The sequence below is a fragment of the Siphateles boraxobius genome, unplaced genomic scaffold (assembly GCF_051911475.1).
Source record: "Siphateles boraxobius isolate OS27281-9 unplaced genomic scaffold, OSU_SipBor_1 66, whole genome shotgun sequence".
NCBI lineage: Eukaryota > Metazoa > Chordata > Actinopteri > Cypriniformes > Leuciscidae > Siphateles > Siphateles boraxobius.
This window is the reverse complement of record NW_027509193.1, coordinates 22,618,003-22,643,140: the sequence shown is the minus strand read 5'-3', so window position 1 is coordinate 22,643,140 and position 25,138 is coordinate 22,618,003. Positions and strand designations below refer to the sequence as shown.

Sequence of the window (25,138 nt, the reverse complement as noted above, 5' to 3'; positions counted from 1 at the left end):
GTATGATATTGATAACATTAACTAAGCAACTAAAGTACAGTATACATTTATATTTTGTAGTTAAGTTCAGTATAGTATTGATGTAGCATTAATGTAGATAGAATGAGCAGTATATATTTTCAAAGAGGTGTTGCATGTTCATAAGCATAGCATTTGTTGTTTGGACTGGAACCTGAAAATCCCATCAGTCCATTTAGAGGCTTTTCTATTCATGATATGTGAAGGATCCAAGTACTCAGGGCAGTTCCTTTTGACTCTTGATGCCCAGCTTTTGGTGAACAATATTTTCTCTAAAAATATTTCAACTATACACAATTAAGAAATCTACATTTGGCAGCCAACTGCTTTTCTTTCGCTAACAGATGAAGAAAACTCTACAGCAATAATGACCACAATATCCATATTAATAAGCACAAGGGCCTCCAATATACCTCTTATCAAGGAAATCTCACAGAAAACCTTTCGCTATATATATATATTTTTTTAAAATCTCAATGAAAACAATGTAATACCAAAAAACTTTGGTGGGCTAAAATATCATATTTAATAACAAGCACTTTAACCCTGTAATAAAAGTTTATGCAAGGGAATCTGGGGTGTTTGAAATGGAAATATCGGGAGTAAAAGTAAAAGAATAAAATAACTGTGTGAATGGCATGCAGAGCCCGGCCAAGTAGCTCGTGGGCAGTGTGTAGGTGGGATGAATGGGGGTGATCAGCATTAGACAGTGGCACTAGTTGTGGGCTCAAGTTCCAACCCGGGAGAGAAACCAACAATTGTATACAATCTTGTGATTGTGAGGCGGCACTCACAGCTATGGGCTACTGAGCTGTGCATAAGGCGAGTATCGGGACAGCCTTTTCGGTTCATCTGTCAGAAGCGGAAAAATCCTCCCCTCAGAGGGCGTCACAGTTTGGCTGGGCTACCTTTGTGCACTTCAGGAACTTCAATCGCAAAATGAATGACACAGAGGACTAGCATTCTACTCGAGTAGCCCTTAGGGGAAGGGATGTGTGACTCAGGAGAAACAACAGAAACAGTGACTGAAAAATGAGGATTAAAAGGAAGCACCAATGATCTAACAATTACCATCTATATTTATATATACTGTTATAGAAAGAGGGTTATAGCCCTGCAGGCCTCGAGTGAATTCTTCTTCCTGCTGGGGTCCAGCTCAAGTCTGTGTTTGTAACGTCTTGGCCATGTCTTGGCACTTCCTCTGTGCTTATACTCTCTCAGACTGGAGTGGTCCTCCTGTTGGCAGCATCTTTGAAGTCCTTAGTGTTGGAGTTGTGAGCTTGCAAAAACTCCCTCTCGGAGTTGAGCAAGGCACCCATTGCCGCCTTGGAGGGATCCCTGGACAGGGTGTACATGGAGATGTCTGCCGCAGCGGGGCCTGTGTACCCGCTCTTGCCCATGGGCGAAGCGTCACGAGAGGCGGGCTCACTGGAGCGGCAGCTGGAACGCCGGCGGAAACGGTAGCGGTAGCTGGGGATGCGACTGAAGGCCGATTTTTTGATCAGCTCGGTGCGGGACTTGGCACGCAGCTTCCGGTGTTTCTCGATGAACATGTGCACAGCGAGCACGCCCACCATCTCGGCCATTATGAAGGACAGGGCACCGAAGTAGAAAGACCAGCCGTACGAGTAGCTCTTCTTCGAGTCGCTCTGGCCCGGGTCACCTGAATTGGCGGATATGTACACGATAATGCCGATGATGTTACTTAGGCCTGCGTGAAGAGTAAAAGCAGAGGAGAGGGCGAGAGAGAGAAAGTTATGGCTCAGCACGCAGCTGTGGCTCATCATTCTGTATCATTACACAAGAATGCATCGCTTATCAGCCATGCGGAACAAAGAAAAAAAAAGAACAATTGAAACATTTTAATTAGCTTTTTATCATCACCATCACATTGAAGGATAAATAATTACCAGTTTGCAGTTGAATATTTAGATCATAACCAATAAGGATGAGGCTATTTGAAGCACATTGTTGTGTACCAAGCAACGCTCAGTCATCGTCAGTGCGTTCGCTGCAATCATGAGGATTGATTCATCATAATTCAGTTCTAACAGAGGGAGTTGGGCTCATTTGTGTGCTCATGAGGTCCTAATGGGGCCTTCTCTAAATATTTGACCAACATGCAGTTCTGTTTGAGGATACCCGTCTGTCACCCCTTTCCAGGCCAGAACTACAGCAGTGGGTCAATATGCTGGCCTGCTGTTTGTTTACACAGCTCTAGTCGGCCCATCCATTTCCTTTGTCAATAATCAGAGTTAATCTGGGAAGTCAACACGGATCTGCAGTGTCTATGGGGAGAACGACATCCTAACCTGTCTGTGAACTAATCTATTTTCAACATGCTGTATTCGGAACCCAACGATACTTTCTATCATGTGGGGAAGCCTTGGATTGGACAATTGACTGTGGTAAGAGTGAAATATGCTAAAGCTAAAAATACAAACAGGCTGAGAGCGCTTGCACTGATGCAGTGGGTTTAATCTCTTACCAGCAGAGACAAAGAAGATTCCAGCACTGAGGATGACATTGTGTCTGCTCCTGTAAAACTCACTGGCAGCCACACACAAACCTCCCATGAACAGAAGCCCAACGCTCATGATGGGGAAGATGCTGGACGCTCTCACCGCTCCTGAGGGAGATACAAGCAAACCCAACCAAATTAGTGTCACTGTAAAAAGTACAGAGGGAGACTCACAATATTTTTTGATCACACTTTTACAATACAGTTCACATGTCAGGAACTATATTTTATATTCAGCAGAAGGATAACACTCAATTTGCTTAAAATGTTGTTTCTTTAACATTTTTATTAGATAATAAGTATTTCGAATAAAGCGCTAAAAGCTGTGCTATATTATGAATATATATTAATTTCAAAAATTGCCCTTTAGGGTACAGTATATGGAATGACCTCTCGTGGTATATATAGTACTTACTTTTGCTGTATGGAAAAAAGCAACCTAGACATTCGGCTAAATAACTCCCTTTGAGATCCACTGATAAATCCAACATTTCAAACAACATGATAGTGAAAAGATTATGACATTTTTGGTGAGCTATCCCTATAATATTTACGGACATAATTACTTATTTTATGATACACATAGGTTGGTATGTTTTAGATTTATGGTATAAATCAGACTGTCTCCTCTGCTCTTTTCTCATAGATGTTAAGAGAATTAAAAAGCAATACAGAGGTATTTGGTCTAATAACCCGGCATTTGAAGGTTCCATCCCGAATGAGCCATCTGATGGTGCTCTGCCAGAAGAATGTCTGTGTTTAGTTAAGTCGTCGCAGATTTGAGCACTGCAACACACAGCATCAGTCCAAAATGCCTCATACTTCCATCCAATTATTTGCGGACAGTTCTGGATCAGAAAATGCAGCACACATGGGGCTTCTCAGACTAGCTGAACTCCTCGCTCCTTCACTCTGCCTCAGATCAAGCTTGATCAGCCTCTTCAGAAACAGGATAAAAGCTAAAGGAGGGGCGTCTGAGAGTGTCAGGATCAATGTCAATAGCCTAGTTGACTGCCCTTATCAGTACTTTATTGCTATGCATACCGCAGCACTGCAGCATTTGCCCTTCTGAGCGCCTATCCTCTAAGAAATAAATAATTTTGGAACAAGAGGGCCAATCATGTCTACTGATGAAATAATCAGTGAATGTGATAGGAAAATGCATTAGTTTATAGCTTTTTCTGAAATATAGCTTTTACATTACCATTTACTGCATACATGTAATAATTGACACTGATGTTTATATTTACAACAAGACACTGATAGCTGTAAATCCACTCTTTATAAAAACAATGCAAATCAATGAACCATTCATGCAAAAACATACGTTTGCATGCGCTGTAAAGAAGAGTGTTACACAGTTAGACTTGCATGCATTGAGTAAGCTGACAGAATGTGATAAAATCAAGTATACATGGAAAACCATTCATTTTCAAGGATTTACCTCAAATTTGGATATACTTATTTTTATAAGGATATCTGAAACAGTGTGGTGGACATTTTACGGCGCTATATGCCAAAATTACTATTTGTTTTAATGGCTCTTAAATGCTTTGACCGTTTTAATAGATAAATAAATTAAAATATATCAGGGAATGAATAGCTATTATTAGGAAGGGAATCCATCTTAAAACTAATAAACATGTGGATGATTTGCTGTGGCGAACCCTTAATGGAAGCAGCCAAAAGAGAGTGAATAAGTCCGAATTAATGACATAATTATGTTTTCTTGCAAAACCACCGAAGACCCTCTGTGTGACTGTGTTGAATTTCTTTGAACTGCAGTTTACTTATTCCTTTTCCTATCACTCCAATTGAAATTTCAATTCAATATCATGTATGGCCTCTTCAGTTAAAGGAAGCCAATTCTTAAATTATGACTTCTGAAAAGTGGGGTAACGAGCAAAAATCTTTTACTTTTGCCATTAAGTCTATGATAAAAGAATACATGAATTTAAATGTTGTTTGAGCATTAAACAGATGTGTATTCATTGATGATCAAATGGGGTCAGTAGTTTATGAAGGCAACTGCACTATGGTTTCATTGTCTTTCTGTGTTAAATGACACTCTCCTTCCCTCTTCTTCATTTCTCTCTTTCCTCAGTGGATCAGCAGTCTCCCATGGCACACCTCATTAATATATTGGTGCCCAGGGGAAGACAAAATACTCCTCCATCATCCAATTTTCCTGCCATCCTTGAAAAATGGATCAGTGGCCGAGCTTTGCTTAATTACAGCTGGAAACGGGAGATATTTATTGAAGAGGATTGTACAGAGCATTAGCATGCAACAAAAGGGATGACATCTGCGTCCTTGATGGGTCCATCGCCCCGCTGACAGGTAAGATCTACGTAGGGTAATACCTCTGTGGGATGACTTAAACATTTATTTGTGCTTGGCTGAGACTTCCAGTTTGAAAACTGGATGGATGGGCCTCTCTGGCTAACAAGCCGAGGTTATCAGCCTAACAAATCCCCTGAAGTCTGTGCGGTGGGCATTTTGTACACAAAGATGTGCAGGGCAGAATGTGAAATGCCCATCTGAACCCGCATGCAGAGCATGTTAGGCCAGAGGAAACAGCCCTCTGCTTCAAATGAATAACAGAGAAATTAGAACAATGCTCATAGGGAGAGACAGTCATCTCAAGGGTAACTAAAGTACGCTATGAGAGAGACAGATAAAGATCGAGGGAATCAGAGGCAGAGAAATGAACCATTTTGACTGCATTTCCTTTATAACCAGCTCCACATTTTGCTCACAAATGTATATTTATAGTGCTAATGAATGTATTTCACTGCATTGTTTACTGTGAATGACATGCCAATAGCAGGATAAAGAGAGCAGCGAAAGGAGCTGTGACACAAAGATTTAAACTATGCCTCTGGTCTCCTCTCTATCTTGCCTTTAAAGTCCTGGGATGTCTGTATTTTTGGTTTGCACAAACAGTCATGCCGACACTGATCACGCTAGACTCATCTCCTGTGAAACTTCAGTCTAAGACGTCTAATGTAAATAGTTATTGGCAGAAACCTCGCTTGCTGTGGTTTGTTGTTTACATGCAGTAAGATCTCACATCACATCAGTCTCGCCATAAATCTCCAGTGTGGAAGGCTGCTGTTGGACTCGTTATTAAAGGAACAGTTCACCCAAAAATGAAAAATTACATTGCTGCCATTATTTACTCACTCTCTTGCCATTCCAAACTTATATGCTTGTATTTTTCTTCGCATAGAACACAAAGAAGAAATTTATTTAGAAGAATTTTCACTCTCTACATGCAACAACAGCACATAAAGTAGCAACGCTGTCAGAAGCAAACCTTGTCCAAAACTGCTACTTTTCTGGAAACAGAAAAAACACTGTATTTTTTAAATAATTAAACTGTGTTGTCCAAGTTAAAGTTGTGGATTTACATAATTATATGGTCATATTACACTTGCCAAAATCAAGCTCAGGTGTAATGAGTTATGAGGTTCTTGACCAGCGACTGTCAGACAAATGTGTATTGCCCATCATTAGAACGGCCACATCTGAGATATTAAGTGCATTACGTTTTCGCCAACTTACAAAGTTTATAAAACTTATAAAGTTTATTGTAGCTATGTGGGTACTCAGCTTTTTCTGTCATTTGGCCAAAGTCTCGTGTTATAAAAGATGAAGTGCTTCGCACTGGCTATGAAAATGCTGTACTTATTAATTTTTTAATTTACTCTTGCACTGCAAACAAGCACAGACGGTCCAAACTGCATGCGGCACTTCATTAACGATAGAGGCAGCAGGTGGGTGGTGTTAATATGAGGTTTTGCCGACAGGTTGAGGATCCAATAGAGTTATACGAGGTTAAGTCACAAAGACTTTTTTAATACTTTTCATTGGTTAAATATTTTCAAAGCCCGCAGATAAATATAAAAGTTGACCAATAGTAATGATTTACAGGAAAAAAAATTACGAAATATTGAAATATGAGTTTTCTGCCCGACAGCAATAAACGCACAAAAAAGCACGTTAAAGTCGACATGTAATAAAAAGTCACCCTATCTATTTTAAAAATGCATGTTACAGAATTTATTGCGAATGATTAATCGGTGTATATTTTTCTTTTCTTTTTTGACCATATAATTTCAAATCAATTAATCACGATTAATTACACAAACACAACATTTTGTGTTTACATATATGTGTGTATTTATATTATTGTATGTCTCTATGTCTCTGTGTGTGTGTGTGCTCGCGTATCACAGTATATTTACACACACACACACACACACACACACACACACACACACACACACACACACACACACACACACACACACACACACACACACACACACACACACACACACACACACACACACACACACACACACACACAGACAGACAGACAGACAGACACACACACACACACACACACACACACACACACACACACACACACACACAGACAGACAGACAGACAGACACACACACACACACACACACACACACACACACACACACACACACACACACACACACACACACACACACACACACACACACACACACACACACACACACACACACACATTACATATATAAATATATTAATATATACACATATACATATTATGTAAAGATGCGATTCATTGCAATTAATTAATTTAACAGAACTAGTTATAACTTGATCTTTGGGGTGATTTAGGGTGTTTTTTCTTTTTTCTTTTTGTGCACTCCATGTGGTCTTGGGCAGATGTATATGAGAACACCCTAAATGATCTCAGACCCTCCTAAAATACTCAGACCACCTCTCTTTTGAGGTTCAATTGAGTCCCCGTTTAAATTCTGGTTCACTTTAACTGACCTGGGTTTGGTTCATATGTGAAAACACCCTTAGTCACCCTAAACCATGCCCCTCAACAATCAACTGCAAGCTCACCTTCATTTTTGAGTGCAAAGCCCACATCTCAAAATCCAAACAACAACCGATGCATAGATCCAAGTCCCCACACTACATTTCTTCTTTTTCGATAATCTGTACATCATGGTATGGAAGAAAAGATCTGACTGTCGCTACTACTGTTTGATTATGACTAGAAAGTATGAGAGGAACGTGACTACATTCTACTAACATATAGGGGGCTTAACCAATGGTACTAGTCCATGGTACATTTCATTAGAATGCATAACCCCTAGCAAGGATGGTTATCATTTGCCCACACTTGACTGGTATATTTGTCAAAAGTGTATATAATAAAAAAATATATTATTATCATTAAATCATTAATTTGTCACTGTATGCACTGCAGCAGAGATTCATAATCACAGGAATCTGCTGGGCCCCTCACCATAAATGATGTAATTGACATATGCATTAAAACACGCAAGTAAAAACACACAACTGAGAGAACAAACATATTCCAAGAATATGTACGAATTTACATAGGGGAGCCAGTTAAAGAAGATGTCACTTAAATAGTACAACCAAATGACCATGACAGTGTAAAGGCTTGTGGGTAAGCATGATTTATCACTAAGCATAAACCATGACATGCTTGAATGCGTGCATCTACTTTGTTCGGCTTCAGTCACCAAGCAATTTCAAGACATGCTGCACCTAATCTATACGATGGTAAAAAATGTGGAGGTCATTGCAAAAACTGGAGAAACCTAGCAGGACTAAACAAGAAAAATCCATCTCACCAATATGACCCTTCTTTATGCATATGATCAGTCTGGGTGATTGTGAGCCAGTAAGATGTGTGAATAAGATGTGACTGTGTGTTCGGTGGACTTCTGAAAGTTCTCTCTCTGGATTGGGAGTTTTTATTCAAGTTCAGATTTCATTTGATGTTTATATAGTTTATGAGAACACCATTTTTTCAATGCACAACCAATACTACAATATTGCTGTATGCTACAATATCATTCAAAATTTGTGGTCAGAAAGATTTCTTAATGTTTTTGAAAGAAGTCTCTTATGCTCACTAAGACTGCATTTATTCGGTCAAAAATACAGTAAAATTGTGAAATAACAATTTTCTATTGCAATATATTTTAAAAAGTAATTTATTCCTGTGATGTCAAAGCTGAATTTTCAGCATCATTACTTCAGTCTTCAGTTTCACATGATCCTTCAGAAATCATTATAATATGATGATTTGCTGCTCGAGAAACATTTATTATTATACATTTACACCTTAACATTAAAACACCTTGATTCTCTGATTTCAAGAGAACAGCATTTATTTAAAATAAAAATATTTAGTAGCATTATAAATGTCTTTACCGTCAATTCAATGCATCATTTTTAATTAAAGTACTAATTAAAAAAAAAAAAAAAGTCACTGACCCCAAACCTTTGAACAATAGTGTATATTGACACTTTTAAATAATATCAACATGCATAGTTTATTATAAATAACATTTAAGCATTTATATATAACTTAAAAAAGGATAACTCCAAAAATACAGTAACAATCAATTAAAGTTTTTTTTTTACAACTAACTGTCAGGCATGAAGGTGCACCTCAAAGAGCGCTTGCTAAAAATAAAAATAAAAAGTAATTTTTAGTTCGTTTTGATTTAGACGAGACCAACAGTGATGATGTCAGAGTGGGTGAATTGTTTGTAATTAATTACTAGCATTTCGACCCATTAAAGCAATTTGTGGGCCATGATAGGTAGGCATTATCACACCCACTACACAATCAGCCAATCACAGTGGCATGGAGGCACTACATCTCCACAAATGACTTATCGCCTGTATTATACCATTCCCTGGACCTCACATTTATGTCACAAAAGGATCTCAGTAAGACCCAAACATAGCTAAAAGAGAGGTTGCCTCCCAGTTTATCTGTTAGACAGTGTTACTTAATAAAAATTAGTGATTTACACAGTATTTGAGGTCATATTTTGAAATATTTGTTTGTTTTGTAGTCGATTATTTTCTCATCTAATTTATTTTGAAGAGCTGTCTTGCCTCATCAGAGAAAACGCCCCTGATGTGTGTTGTTTTGACAGACTTACGTAGTAAATACTCTGCTGCATCCTGCTCATAATCTGCATCCTCCGGAAAGTGGTCAATCTTCTTACAGACACCTCGAAATGTTCCTGCAGCCATGAAGAACAGAGAGCAGAGGAGAGAGAGGGAGCAAAATACCATTAGTCTATTTTTTTGCATGCATGTGTTGGAGTGCATAGAAATACACACCACCCAGGAGTCCATTTTTTGTGTAAATGTGTCTTGGTGTGTTTATTTTGCTGGATTTTCTTATGCATTTATCAGGTCAATGAGCACAGTCCTAGTAAGCTGCTTGCTATGTATATGTGTGTGTATGTGCACGTATGCATGCCTTTTTGTGCATTCACTGACAACACTCGGCTGTGCGCTCAAGATGACAAATGAACAAAAATAACATTTCTGCCCTCGGGTGTAACATGTGACCAGCTAATGAAGAGGTTTATCGTACCAAATACATGTGCCCTATGTAGGGGGAAACCATTCTGACACACACTGTCACATCCTCCTCTGCAGACTTTGGGGTCTATATGACCCCAATCGACTTTTCCATTGTAAATAAACATGGTTCCCTTCATCTCAGTGGCATACAATTTTGCCACTTTTTCTACATTATCTATCTATATACACACACACACAAAAACTGGGCGTGCACAAACACACACACAGGTGTGACTCCAATAGAAAGCATTTTTATAAAAATTGACAAATAAAATCAATAATTCCAGCATAAATCTGAAAATTCTCACACCTAAATGAAGGCCTGATACTAGATCACTAATGCAATGTGGAATGAACATGATCACACACACATGTGTGGCCACACAGACACAGACACAGACACACAAAGATAGAGAGAGGTGTGACTGCAATAGAGAACATTTTTATAGAAATTGGGAAATAAAGTCAATTATTTATGCATAAATCAAAAGATTTTCATAAATAAATGAAGGTATGGTATGAGAGCACAAATGCAATATGGAAAGAACATGACTACACACAGATCACATACACACAGAGAGACACACGCAAACAAACAAACAAACAAACAAACAAACAAACAAACAAACAAACAAACAAACAAACAAACAAAATAACAAACAAACAGGTGTGACTGCAAAAGAGAGCCTTTTTATTGAGATTGGCAAATAAAATCAATAATTCCATCGTGAATCTAAAAATGTTCACACATAAATGAAGGCCTGGTACTAGAGCAAAAAAACAATGTGGAATGAGCATGATTACACACACACATGCATGCGCGCGCACAAAAAAACAATCAGACAAATTCATTGAAAACCCCATATTGATCAACTACCATTTTGAATGAGAACATTTGTTTACAACTCTTAATTAATATTGAACATGCAGCACCCAAAGAATCTCCAAAGACCAACTTCATGATTTTATTTTTCATGGGTCTGCATGTGTGTTTGTGTGTCAATGGAATGCTTTTAGTCATTTTGTTTGAGAAAGAGACAGAACAGGTCTCTGTGGTGCATGGTGAGGGCTTTCAATGATTCAGAGTGAATCAGGGCACTCGGGCTCCTTCAGAAATGCCCTCTGGCTCAGCCCGCAGCCCTCTCCCACCATCACTGTCTACAGGTGACCTGACAGACTGGTCATTCAAAGCCATTCAGCTCTATTCACTCTCTCGAGCACACAGACACAGGCACACAAACATCGCCTGCTCATAACACAGAGATGAAGGGAGAACAGAAAAAGAGTAGGCGATAAGGGCTCTGAGAGAAGGATGGTTATTGTCATGGTGACTGTGACTGCTGTGCGTATTTATGCTTTAAGTGGAAAGGCCTTTAAAATGATTTGAGTCCTCAGATATTAAATAATTTTAATTTTAATTAGATCGAAAATTGTGGTATAAACCACGTCAATGATCAATCATTGTCTTCACATAGAGCTTGCAATGTACAATGTTAAAGAATTACGAATAAAAACAAAGTGTTTTTATGGCACTTTATAAACACAGCTTTTATCAAAACAGCCTTGTATCACTATATGAGCAATTGTATATAATGGTCACAATATATATTATTTTATACAATGTATTTTTTTAAATGTTGCCAAATACTATATACAATACAATACTATATATTATAAAAAATAAAATATATTAAATGACAATATAAAAAAAACTCCCCATTTCTGTCACGTTACAGTACTACAAGAAATGAAGCAGAAAGAATACAAAGAATACTGTTTTTAACAAAACATACACATCTAACACTGACGACGAAAAACACTGAAAAGAGACAACTCTTATATGAAAAAGGGCTTATTTACACAGAACTATAGATAAAACTAGCTGGCAGAGGGAAACACCAATGAGGAGATGGGAATGAGGGAAGGAGCCAGGGAGGAGATGATGGAGGAAGGAACCAGATAATGACCCGGAGCACCACCAGGACGAAGGCCCATGGCGTAACCGATGTTGGGAGGAGCCAGAGTTCCGACCACCAGTGGTGGAGCCAGGATAGTTGGAGAACCATACGGAGCCGAGAAGACACAGAGACCAGGCGATACTTTAGGTCCTGGAGGCCAAAGAAGAGCCGCGGTGATGAGAACCACGGAGAACCGAGGTGCAGCCAGTGGGACCGAGGACCAAGGCAGAGCCGCAGGGAAGGTGCAGCCAGTGGGACCGAGGACGAAGGCAGAGCCGCAGGGAAGGTGCAGCCAGTGGGACCGAGGACCAAGGCAGAGCCGCAGGGAAGGTGCAGCCAGTGGGACCGAGGACGAAGGCAGAGCCGCAGGGAAGGCGGAGCACGATGGAGCCGAAGGGGTGGAGGGACGAAGCACAGCTGAAGGCCTGAGGTCAAGGCGCAGGCAGAGCGACAACTGACCAAGGCAGAGCTGGATGGGCGAGGGAGCCCAGTGGAGTTGTAAGGACGATGGTCCCAGGTGAAGCTGAGGGAGGGAGAAGTCAAGGTGGAGCCGAATGGTCAACGGGCTGAGGTGGACCCCAAGAAGGAGCCAGATGATCCACTTGCCAAGGCAGAGCTGGAGACCGGAAGAACAGAGACAGATCCGTGCAGCAGACTGGAGCAAACAGAGATGGAGCCAAGGAACTGAAGGGAGCCAGTGGAGGCAGGAACTGTCCGGCTTCGGTAGAAGATGAGGGAGAGGGAAATTGGGTGGGACCATCACGAGGGAGATGGACCAGCGACGCAGGAGACTTAATGCCGGGCAGGTCCAGTGGAGACGCAGGAGACTTGAAGTTGGAACGGGACCAGCGGATATGAAGGATAAATGGAGTTGGATGGGACCAGCAGAGATGCAGAAGAATTGGAGCTGGGTGGGACCAGCAGCGACAGGAGACTTTGGGGAATAACCTCTTCCAATCTCACAAGATATTTCACAGAGGCCAGATGCAGCTCACCCTCAGCGGCTGGTGTGTGGGTGGGGCTTCCCTCCATGCCCTAATACTCTACAAGCACAACCACAGGGGTGAACGATGTTGTCAGCTCATGCAACTGGTCAGACTCTTCGTTGGACTTAGGCTTCGGGGTGATGAAAGGCTCAGGCGTCCGCTCTGGCGATGGCATTGTGGCAGGCTCGGGCTCTGCGTCTACCGTGGGCTCTGGCGTTTCGTCTGTGAATTACATTAAAGGCAGCAGGGTGGGATCTTGACTTTTGGGCAAAGACATTAACGATGGTTAGAAATGTTCCAGGCATCGAAGAATGGTTTCTTGCCATGTTAGGGCATCCAATTCTGGCAGCACCACTGGTTATAATAGCTTGTTTCCATCCAATAAATCGATTTTAGCGTGGCATCGTCCAGAATGGAGTGCTGTACCAACGCATAAAACTGGGCAGAATAATTCAACAAGGAAAGTCCTTCGTGAGCGAGTGCAATGAATGGTGCTGCTTTATCCATTTTGTGCTTCGTCGTTCTGTCACGTTATAGTACTACAAGGCATGAAGCAGAATTCATATAAAGTTCTTTTTAATAAATCATGATAATACACAGGAAAAATAACCAAGGCAAATACACATCTAACACTGACGACGACAAACACTAAACAGAGAAAACGTACTCGGTTACTAACGTAACCTCGGTTCTCTCAAGAAGAGGGAAGGAGTACTGCGTAATATCTTACACTACATTTATTAATTTAGCTGACACTTTTATCCAAAGCGACTTACAATTGCTGTATGTCAGAGGTCGCACGCCTCTGGAGCAACTAGGGGTTAAGTTTCTTGCTAAGGTACACATTGGTGTCTCACAGTGGATTCGAACCCGGGTCTCTCACACCATAAGCATGTGTCTTATCCACTGCGCCATCACCACCCCCGGCACTAGGGGATAACCTCTTTTCCACCAGATATTGAAGCCAAAAATTATTCTTAATTTTGAATTAATGTAAAACGCGTTGCAGCAGCAATGCAGACATAGGCGAAACGGCTTGCGTGCCTATTGGCTGCCCTGCGGCAACTGCAGCAGCCTATCGAGAGAGGCCCCATGTGACGTCAGATCCAATGGGGGCGCTTCGCGCCCACTGCGTCACTGGTCTGGGCCTATAAATATAGCTCGATGGCTGATACAACCTGGTTTTCATCGCTGAAGCGAACCAGCGTGTTGCAGGCACGGCAAAGAAACGCAGTACTCGTTCCCTCTTCTAGAGAGAACTGAGGTTACCTTAGTAACCGAGTACATTCTATTACGAGAGGTTCTCTCGTACTGCGTAATATCTTACGCTAGGGGAACACTATGCAAAACGCAGTGCGTGCTAGGATCCACACCAAAGTCCCAAGGGCAGTTGCCCAGGGCACATATAGTGCATAATCACCAGGGACTCACAGAGAGTCTGAGAAGAGAGGCTGGAAGCGTCATTCTCCATAAGTAGCATCCTCAAGGAGCTAACTACATCAACTGTGTTCCACACAGTCAGGGTGAAAATTTTATTCAGCCTGAACTGAGTAACAGTATGGGTCTTATTAAATGCCCCTGGGGTAATTTTATCGATCAGCGAGCGATGCTCAAGCGGTTTCAGTATTCTGAGCCGAAGCAACGGGGCAGAAAGTACTGATTCTTTAGACCGACAAAAGTTTAGCCTGTAAGGCGGGAACCTCTAGGTTATAAAACCTTATAAATGTAGACGGCGAGGCCCAGCCGGCCGCCATACATATATCCTGCAAGGTAATTTGGCCCAAACTCCATACACGTCGCGCTTACTGAGAGCGCTTGTAAATCCCCTACACGCTTCACTGAAGCAAGAGCCACCAGAAGCGTTGTCTTGAACGACAAATGTTTCATGTCTGACAGGTGGATTGGCTCGAACGGGGCACCTTTCATGGCTTCCAATACCGTAGAAAGGTCCCACATGGGGACTTAAGGGGGTCTGGGAGGGTTTAGCCTCTTAGCTCCTTTAAGGAAGCGGATGACCAGATCGTCCTTCCCCAGTGACAGGCCAGTGGCTGGTTTAGTAAACGCTGCTATGGTCGCCACATAAACCTTGAGCGTGGACGGGGTTCTGCCCTTATCCAATAGGTCTTGAAGGAAGGAGAGTACTTCCGTAACTCCACAGTCTGAGGGTGAAAGGCCTTGAGCTTCGCACCACCCAGAGAACACAGACGATTTTAAGGAGTAGAGTCGCCTAGTTTTTCTGGACAGTCTGTCTGGTCCCAGATTGAGGTGACCAGGCACATGTGCTGCTCTTAGTGAAAGCAGATTGTGATGAGCCCAGATCAGGAGGCGTTCCGTCAGCCTGTGAAGGTTTCGGGACCTGATGCCACCCTGGCGATTTATATAGGCCACCACTGACATGTTGTCCGAACGGACCAAGACGTGGTGACTCTTTATGTGGGGACAAAAAAGCTTCAGCGCGTTGTCCACTGCCATCATTTCCAGACAGTTTATGTGTAGGAGCTTATCTCGTTCTGACCACTGGCCAAAGAACGGTCTGCCCTCGAGCAGCGCTCCCCATCCCGAGGTGGAGGTGTCCGTGGACACCACCTTTACACTCGAGGGAGTTCCCAGGTTTACACCCGACTGGTACCAGTCGGTTGCTTTCCACGGTTTCAAGGCTAGGATGCATTTTTGATCGACCTTGAGACGAAACAGACCAGACGCTTTTAGCCATAACTGCAGCGGGCGCATGCGAAGCAGATCCAGCTGGAGTACTGAGGATGCTGAGGCCATGAGACCCAGCACTTTCTGAAACCTTTTGAGCGGGACTATAGTGCCGCAGCAGAAGGATTTCGCGGCGCGCTGAATGTTCAGTCTGCGCTCCGGCGACAGGCGCGCTGTCATGGACAGCGAGTCCAGCTCTGCGCCCAGAAAAGATTTTCGCCCAATTGACTGTGAGACCTAGATTCTCGAGGTGTTCGAGTAATATGGTCCTGTGTTCTATGAGCTCTGAGTGTGATCGAGCTAGAATCAGCCAATCGTCCAAGTAGTTCAATACTTGCATGCCCCGAAGTTTCAGGGTGCGAGAGCTGCGTCCATGCACTTCGTAAATGTAAGGGGTGCCAGGGACAGGCCGAACGGCAGGACTGTGAATTGATATGCCTGGCCCTCGAAGGCGAATCTCAAGAATCGCCTGTGACGTGACGCGATTTGTATTTGAAAATACACGTCTTTCGGATCTATTCATACTTTGCATGTGACGTCACAAGTACTGGCTGGCGGGCAAGAACGTCGTTCTATAGCAACGAAACCCAGTAACCTAATCAAGGATCTTGCCAGGACGTCGCCAGTTTTAATATACAAAAGTTGGTGTTTTGAGGTGTAACGACATGCCAGATAGTTGTTGTCGATTGGATGCACTATTATTTAGCATAATCGCGTTAAGAACGTGCATGTAAACGCGCTCATTCCACGAAAGTGAAAGTAGAAACGGACTAAGCTTTCAGCATCTGTCGCTGCATTAACGCAGCGTTCTCTCAGAGACGACGATGGATATAACAGTATAGCGACGACTGTCTTAATTTACTGGCTTAATATTTCTCTTGTGGACCTACATTAACTTTTTAAACAAGTTTTTGAAGCTGCTTTTGATTTTCACAGATGGAAGAGTTGTGCTGTTCGTGAACTAAAGATTGTTTTTAGGCATATATCATTTTAGTGATATTATTCATATTTAGTAATTGTATTGTTTTTAGTGTTATTAGAGTCACTAAATGTTTTGTTAATGTGCTATGGAAACAAAATAGCCTCACTATATAATTGATTGTAGTATTGGCCATTTTGTGAGCGTTTGTGGCCCCCCAGGTATCCGTGGCCGTCACATGATTTTCCTGGTCATGAGCATTCTGAACTGGCGTTTCACAAGCACTTTGTTTAGCTGTCTCAGATCTAGAATGGGTCTGAGTCATTTTTCGGTACCAGAGAATATCTGCTGTATACACCCCCTTCGCTCTGAGCTTGAGATAAAGGCTCTATGGCTCCTTTGCTCAACAGTTTCGCTATCTCGGCTCGAAGTAGATGAGCTACTTCGCTTTTTACCGTAGTTTCGACCCGCACGGTGTAAACGTGTGTTGTAAAGTGAACACTGTGCTTGCAGCATCTGAGGCGGGGAGCGTGCTGATGACAGCGGGCGGTCTGGCCGCGCTCGATTTCTCTATGACAATTTGCGACATGGAAATGAGCTGGGTGAAACCCGTGGGTTTTAACATGTCTGTGAGTGAATGTGGGCGCGAGACAGCGGGCACATTTACTGCACTCAAAACACCGTCTGCCTGAGCTGACTGAATGTGTGTTGGTTTTGGTTTTTACAGAAACCGTGTGACAAGTAGTGTTTGTGGGCACTGGGTTGTGGGCACATTCACTACGTTCAATGCACAATCGACGTGAGTCGATTTTATTTGCGTGTGCCCAGTACTGTTGCGGGCTGTGCTTGTGTGTAGTAATGAAGACTGGTTCGTGGGCATTTTTATTAAATTTATAACACCATCGGCCGTGGCCGGAATACCAGAAATTACACTCTTTCTGAGATTCATCTGGGTCGCCTTAAAAACGGCGTTTGTGTGCAGGCAAGCGGGCCGTGTTACCGGCTTGTTGGCTGCAAAATACCCTGGAACAGTCACATTTTCTGGAACTGGACGAGCGAGAAGTTTCGGCGGGAGTCCGGCCACAGCGGGACTTAAACACCGTCGTTTTCCTAGCAGTGCTAGGAAGGCTTTGAGGCCTCGGGCTTGACTTCGATCCTTGGCCAGTGCCCGTGCCGAGGGGGGCGGCGGCTAAAAGAGCGAGAGCGTGGTCTCTGGTCCCGGGCCTGGCGGCGCTGTAAAGCGGTGGCGGGCTGCGGCTGTGAGCTTCGAGCAGACTGCTTTTTTGGGTGGCCTGCTGCGGAGCTAGAGTGCTTCGGGAGGAAGTGCTTCATAGCCTGCGACGTTTTCTGGGCCTCAACGAATCTGTCTGCGAGATCTTTGACGTGTCCTTGACCGAGTCCGGCATCTCCGATAACGTCAGCCACAAGTGTCTCTCAGCAACGGTGAGAGAGGCCATTGTCCGCCCTATGGCCTGTGCAGCGGATTCTCAGATCCGGAACGCTGATAGCTTCCGGCCCTTCCTCGTCCATTTTGCGCATGAGGTCGGCTTGGAAGATTTGCAAGATGGCCATGGAGTGCAGTGCCGATACAGCTTGCCTGGCGGCGGCGTAAGCGCGACCGTGCATAGCGGAGGCGGCGCAGCAAGCTTTTGAAGGGAGCGCTGTCTTTGCTCGGCGTCCAGTTGAGGGTGGGCAAAGGTGGGCTACTACAGCTGCTTCCACTGGGGGAAGAGAGATATATCCTATGTCTTTAGCACCATCCATTTCGGAGAATGCTGGGGAGACAGAGGTGCGCACTCTGGCGGAGAGCGGGGCGCTCCAGGACTTTGCGACTTCTTCGTGAAGTTCAGGAAGAAAAGGCACAGGCCTGGACGGCGGTGGAGCGCGGTCCTTTTTCAGGAAACATCCGTCCACTCTGTTGTGCGCAGGCTGCGCTGGTGCCTCCCACTCGAGGCCGAAGCTCGCCACTCTTACCCCTTTTCCACCAAGGCAGAGCTGGTGCTGGTTCGGAGCCAGAGCCTAGTTTCAATTCGGTTCTTTGGTTTTCCACACGCAAAGCACCAGCTCCGAACCAGGAAAAGTGGTTCTTAAGTAGCACCAAATCATTGCTGGTCTAGAACAGAGCCAAGTAAGAACCACTTGCGTCAGGGGCTGGGGGCGGGGTTACCGTGACCAACAAGACGAATAGAAACTTGTGACCGCCATTTTTAAATAGCAGCTAGTCGAGCTAATAGCAGCTCGATTATAAATATCCGTCTATGTAAGTTACGGCAAGCTGCACAAACGCGCTGGACTCCGATGTATTTTGTAAACCCATGAGCATCCATAGTATTGCAACGTCCGTTATTGTTGATGGCTTGTTCGAGATGCATCGGAGCGGCGCGGACCGATCGGAGCTGCGCGGACTGATCGGAGCTGCGGGAGTGTTTGGAGAACATACGACTCCTTGTGCTTTTAGATCGCTATCGCAGTGCTTTGATGTCATGCGGAGATCGATCTGCGAGAAGCCGATGCATCTCGAACAAGCCTGGCGTACTGTTTAGCGCTACCGCACTAGCGTTGCTGGGCAACATGAGACGTATACAGTGACGTAAGATCTGGCTCTGTTGTGGCTCTCTAGCCGGTGGAAAGGCAAATCGGTTCATATTAAGCTCGTCAGTCGAACCCACTCTGAACCAGCTTTGGCTCTGGCTCTGAACCAGCACCCGGTTCTTGTTGGTGGAAAAGGGGTATCTGTGGATCTGTGGAGATCCACAGAGCTCACCCATTCCTCACATTGGACACATTGGTGTCTCGCAGTGGATTCAAACCCGGGTCTCTCACACCAAAGGCATGTGTCTTATCCACTGCACCATCACCACCCCTTTGACTCTCCCTCAAATTATTTCAAACCTATATGAATTTCTTTCTTCTGCTGAACACAAAAGAAAATATTTTTAAGATTGTCAGTAATCAAACAGTTGATGGGCCCCATTCAAAATATGATGGGGCCCATTAACACTAGAGCGGCCATGACGGTCAATCTGACCGTTTTGAATTTTATATCTGCAATAACTTATAAACTGAATAACTAAAAATAACTAAAATAAAATAAAATAACAAAAATATAAATAAAAAATCCTGCTGGTACCTGACTTTTCCTAAAAGTTTCTGTATTTTCATTCAAAATGTTTTCCATATAAATTACACATAAGGCAAAAAACAAATGAACATATTTACCTATTTCGGCCATAGATGGTCATATTAACCGCACTGATTTTTGCTGTATTTTTTTGTTACATTTCCCGCGATTGACCATTGTCTCTCTGTCAACAGAAAGGTCAGTAGCGGTCCTGAGTGTTTGCATATATGTTAATTTCTACAAACAAAAAGTATATTAGATTAAAATCAGAGAAGCTGCAGTCAAAACAAAACCCACGACACCTGCTGCAAATGCCGAAAACCCATGTGTGGAAATTGTGTGAGGAGAAGAGAGGTCACTTGCCTTGACTGTGAAGCTTAAATAGCCAAGCACTATATTGATGTAAATAATTAACATACAATTTGTAATATAGGCTAGTGTTTTTATGTTTCTGAAGCCTACGTTTCCTTCTTGGTTCTTCTTTGTTTTGTTTTAGATCAGCTCGTTTCCAGCTTTTTCTATTAGTCTATTTTCTCTCTTATTATATTAAAATAAAATGTTTTATAACATAATTTTAGTTGTTATTATCTTGTTCTGAGTTATGTTGAATGGATATGGAAATATAGCCTATCTGTTGTGAATATGCAATAATTACGGTAGGCTACTAATGATATTATTATTATTTATAAATGTATAATTAAACTTGTTTAAAAGTACAGTTTGGTGTTGTTTTGTTTTTAAAAGATATCCTAATATAGTAAATATATCTCTCAGTTGGGTATTTATCATTAAAGATATAGAGTTTGGAATCTAATGGTCAAAATGACGCTTGTGGCAGTTCTGGTAGTTATGGAATTCTGGCACTTCTAGTGTTAACTGTTTGGTTACTCATATTCTTCAAAATATCTTCTTTTGTTCAGCAGAAAAAAGAAATGACTACAAATAGCTACTACAACGTAACCATAATCGAAACAAAACAGAACAGAAAACCTAATTTTTTTTTTACAATATATATTTTTTTACATTTAAAATAAAATAAAAAACTTTATTTTTAAATAGTTTATAGTACAAATGAGGGCATGACCAAAAGGAGGTTTTGTGTTATTTAGCTCACTTCTGGGTACATATTTGTCACCAAAATTGGATTATTTGGGTGCAGGCATACACACATATAAACAGTAGTTTTTAGCACTCTGGCTACTGGAATGTCAACTGAAAGACAGTCATCTCATATCATATTTCAATAAATGACATGTCCTCTGCCTGTGTCCACACTTATCTGTCTAGTGTAGTGTGAAGTACAATCAGGCGTCTCCATACTCCAATGAGCTACGATGGATTACAGCGGCGCTAAAAGCATCATAAGACCCAGCATCTGCTTTTACCTACAATCACTCAGATTTAGAGCCCTACTCTTTGTCTCCATTAAACATAAAAAAACCTGCAGAATGACTGCGTGTTTGTCACAACTTCAGTTGCAGACCTGTCAGAGAGGACGGGTGAATGCATTAGCAAGGAAGTATTTCATTAGCTTTTATCTCTGTGTTTACTTTCATTACAAACAGCCTGTGAATAAATAAAAAGAGCACTGATGCTATTAGTTGAAAGGGTCCCCTGGAAAAACGCCTGCAAGGAATCCTTTGTATTGGAATTAAAAGTCCTAATTTGGTTTCTATACTGACAATGCAATGATTCAGAATAATCTGATTAGGAAATTCGAACATTGTTGTTTCTGTAACACACACACGCACACGCACACGCACACGCACACACACGCACACACACACACACACACACACACACACACACACACACACACACACACACACACACACACACACACACACACACAAAGATTAACTTTTTTCCCTGTGTTTTTGTCTGCAGGTGGAAAGATTTGTCTTCATCACTACTTTGAGGTCTCATTGACCCTTTTGTCTCAGGACCCTCTTGAAACAATTAGTCACATCTGAGTCTCTGTTTCACACTTTAAGCTAATGGAGTGCTCGTGCTCAATAGAGACATCGAGAGAGAGAGAGAGAGAGAGAGAGAGAGAGAGAGAGAGAGAGAGAGAGAGAGAGAGAGAGAGAGAGAGAGAGAGAGAGAGAGAGAGAGAGAGAGAGAGAGAGAGAGAGAGAGAGAGAGAGAGAGAGAGAGAGAGAGAGAGAGAGAGAGAGAGAAGGGGGAAAGCAAGTAGTTTACAGTCAATATTGAGGTAAAATCACCAGAGACATGTTTTCAATTAAAGGCTACCCTTGTGCGGATTAGAAAACAACTCATCCAGTTGTGTTGATTCGAGCCTCTGGGTCTCCGCATCGGAGAGAAGTTGAAAAGAGCGGCGAGTCCTGTGGGTTGGGGGCTGTCGCCGCACTGACACACCTCCAGTTTGAATTATTCAACAGAGATCTCCTTAAAGGTGACAGCTTTGTTTGACGAGACCAGAAAGATTAAGGAACTGATGGAGACATTTTCCACCCAGCCCTCCCTTCTTCCCTTCCTCTTCTTGGATTGTGTAGCCAGTGTAGCTCTCTGGCCCCTTCAGCACACCTCTAAACAGATAAAGCGACACTTTTCTAAAAGGAAAAAGAGAAAGGGAAATGAAAAGGGGCTTTTGTGTTGCTCTGCATCGCCGCTCTCGTCCACTGGTCCTGTGTGGCCAGGGGTGGGTGGCTGTGGGCGCAGTGAAGAGCTCTGCCACTGGAGCTCCTCTGATAGCACACGAGCCTGCCTCGCTCTGAGTGACACAAGGTTAGTCACACTTCAGAGAAATACATGCTCAGCTTAATTTGCCTATGCATTCACCCTCAGCTTAAAGGGAACTTACAGTCAAAGTGTAAAGACTTCATTTGTGCTGAACAGAGCAACGGAGCAGAAGTCAGCATTTCCATAAAATTTCCTGTCAAGCAAGATTTCATCCTGTTTCTGGAATATGATGGCCAAATACAGTGACGATTTTAGAGGGATTCTTAAAGCCTTTCTTTTTAGTGTGTTCTACATGCGAACATTATAGCTGTTTAATGCTGTAGCGAGCTACCTAGACAGCATTTCAAGCATTATACACTTTAAAAAAGGCCGGGTTGTTTATGTATGTCCATGGTTGGGTTAAATATGTACAAACCCAAGTTAGGACACTAAGGTGCCATTCAAACAGAACATTGGACTTTTGGATTACACTGTGCTGCTTTTCCATTGTTTTTCTAAGTAAACATAGACATGTTTGACCGCTGCACTCGCGTCTAGCAAAAACGTGGCACTCAAGTTCAACTTTTAAAAAACATGGCTCAAGAGTCTCATGTTTTTTCACATTTTGTGTGAATGGCCACTATATGGCTATCTCAAACGTTAGGCAGCAGGACCTGAAATGAACACTTGCCAAGCGCCAAATGTCAGTAAAAATTGTCAAGTATATGAAATTGTGTCAATCGGCAGTAATTTTTATTTATGAATTCTATACAACGCAATGTTGCGTGATGTGTGGAAAGTTTTGTGTGCACACACATCCAAAGTACGCAACAAAAAGCTGCGTCTCAGACAGCGTGCAAATAAGCTACTGAATTGAGCTCTCTTTCACGTCTTCTTGCACTTGCACAGACAAATTCACAAATAATTTGTAAACAAATGCTCATCTCGGTGAAAGAAAAATGTGTACCAGTGTACATTAGGTCCTAAAGTGACAGCAGCCTAATGTTTCTGCTGCTGTCTATGTTTTTAATGTTAATAAAACAACAAAGGACAAAGAAAAAAATTCACTGCTCTTGACTGAATAACTTTTGTGACTTTAATAAGGATTAATCTATGTTTAATTTATACAGTGATGACTGTCCAGTGTTATTTTACATTTGATTACTTTATGCAATGTATCTACCTCAAAACTACTGTTACTTGTCTTTAATAATATTTTAAATTCATATTAGTTAGGCTAGTAGTTTCAGTTGTGGTATCAAAATTGGAAGAGATTTGCGAATTTTCGCTGTTATCTAAAATTTTGGTATGATAACTGCCTGTTTTTGCAAAAACAAAATCATGGGCAGGAAAAAATATTTATGGCTAGTAAATTTTCACACTGGCCACTGGCAGGTGTTGCAGAAAGTTAGTTTTAGGTCCTGGTAGGCAGCATAATTATGTGTAGAATAACTTGTTTTGAACAAACGCTACAGGGCAGCATAGAAGTGCAATGCAGCAATAAAAAAGTAATAAAAAATATATATCTAAGACGGCAGATGATTTAAAAGAATGCTTTTTTAAAATACTTTACAATATGAATATATTTTTAAATGTTATATTTAAAACAGACTACTTTACTAAATATTTGTATTTTGTGTGCTTTATTTTGCCTTTGTTTATTGTATTTTATGTTAATACTGCGAATAACAGTTTGATTCACCATTAACCAGACTTTTTAACTATTCATCAAAAGAATCACCTTGTTGTTTGCTTCTGGAAGCAGGCTACACTGGTTGCACAGTATGTTTTTGAATAACTAAAAAAGACCAATACATAAGAGCACTTTTCCAGGAATCAGACCACACGGTTTACTATATGTTTGTTTTTCAATTATCGCCATTGGCTAGTTTTAGTTTTTCTGTTTGGTCAGTAAGTGTCAGAAGTGGAAGAGTTTTATTTTGACTCACTGAGAACACCAGTGTCTTAATGCAGATACACAGTAGCTCCCATTCTCCATATTTATTAAAAATTATATGACAGAACTGTTAAACAAAGAAAGTAAATGGTAGGCTATATGGAGAAGGTTTACAATGTTTAATAGTAGAAAGGCAAATTCTCTTTTATATACCGCTGCCATTCAGCAAATACACATTTCTATAATTTGAACAAGTCTTTAAATAGCTCATAAACACTTAATTCCACAAGTCTTGCAAACTTTGGCAAATCCAGCTGTTAGCTCTTAAGAAGTGAGCATTTAGCCTGCCTAACCTTGGTTATAAGCCTAAACTTGACATAAACTGTAAACTTTCCCTCAAATCTGATTGGCTGATTGGAGTATGTTGTTCCAAGATCAACAAAGATGTTGATCCGCAGGAACATGTTGTACGCAGTGAAATCACATTCACTGTCATGTCTACCCTGCTCTCTAATTGTTTTTTTTGACATTTTTTGCACCACATTCAGTACACACTACACATATAAAATTAAATTCACAACCACTGAAAATAGGCACAGAATGAAAGATCAACTTTGGGATTTCAATTGGAGATCATTTAAATAAAGATCTCGATTATTGAGCTAGCGATGGCTTACTGGTGCCAGTCAGAGAGTGACTGTAATCATTGCTCCAGCGACAGCACTGATCCTTTCTGCTGCTTTTAATGACCTGCGTGCGTTTAATTTTGCAGGTAGGGTCTGAAAATTAAGGCCCAGCTTGCAGACACACTGATTGGCCTAATGGTTTTGACACGGTGAGTCATCCACATTTATTAGGCATGGTTTTAATGATCCTCCACAGGGCACAA

The 25,138-nt window shown here is 41.9% G+C and overlaps 1 protein-coding gene across 1 annotated transcript in view; it reads right to left on the bottom strand.

The window, feature by feature from the left end:
• Window positions 1-461: 461 nt before the first annotated feature.
• Window positions 462-25,138, bottom strand: part of cacng3b (calcium channel, voltage-dependent, gamma subunit 3b) — a 47,834-nt gene continuing 23,157 nt past the window's right edge. The window contains exons 2-4 of the mRNA XM_077213021.1: window positions 9,551-9,634; window positions 2,507-2,647; window positions 462-1,729 (exon numbers count right to left, since the gene is read on the bottom strand). Of these exons, the coding sequence (XP_077069136.1) occupies window positions 1,236-1,729; window positions 2,507-2,647; window positions 9,551-9,634 (719 nt within the window). The 3' untranslated portion in view covers window positions 462-1,235. The remainder of the gene's footprint in view (window positions 1,730-2,506; window positions 2,648-9,550; window positions 9,635-25,138) is intronic.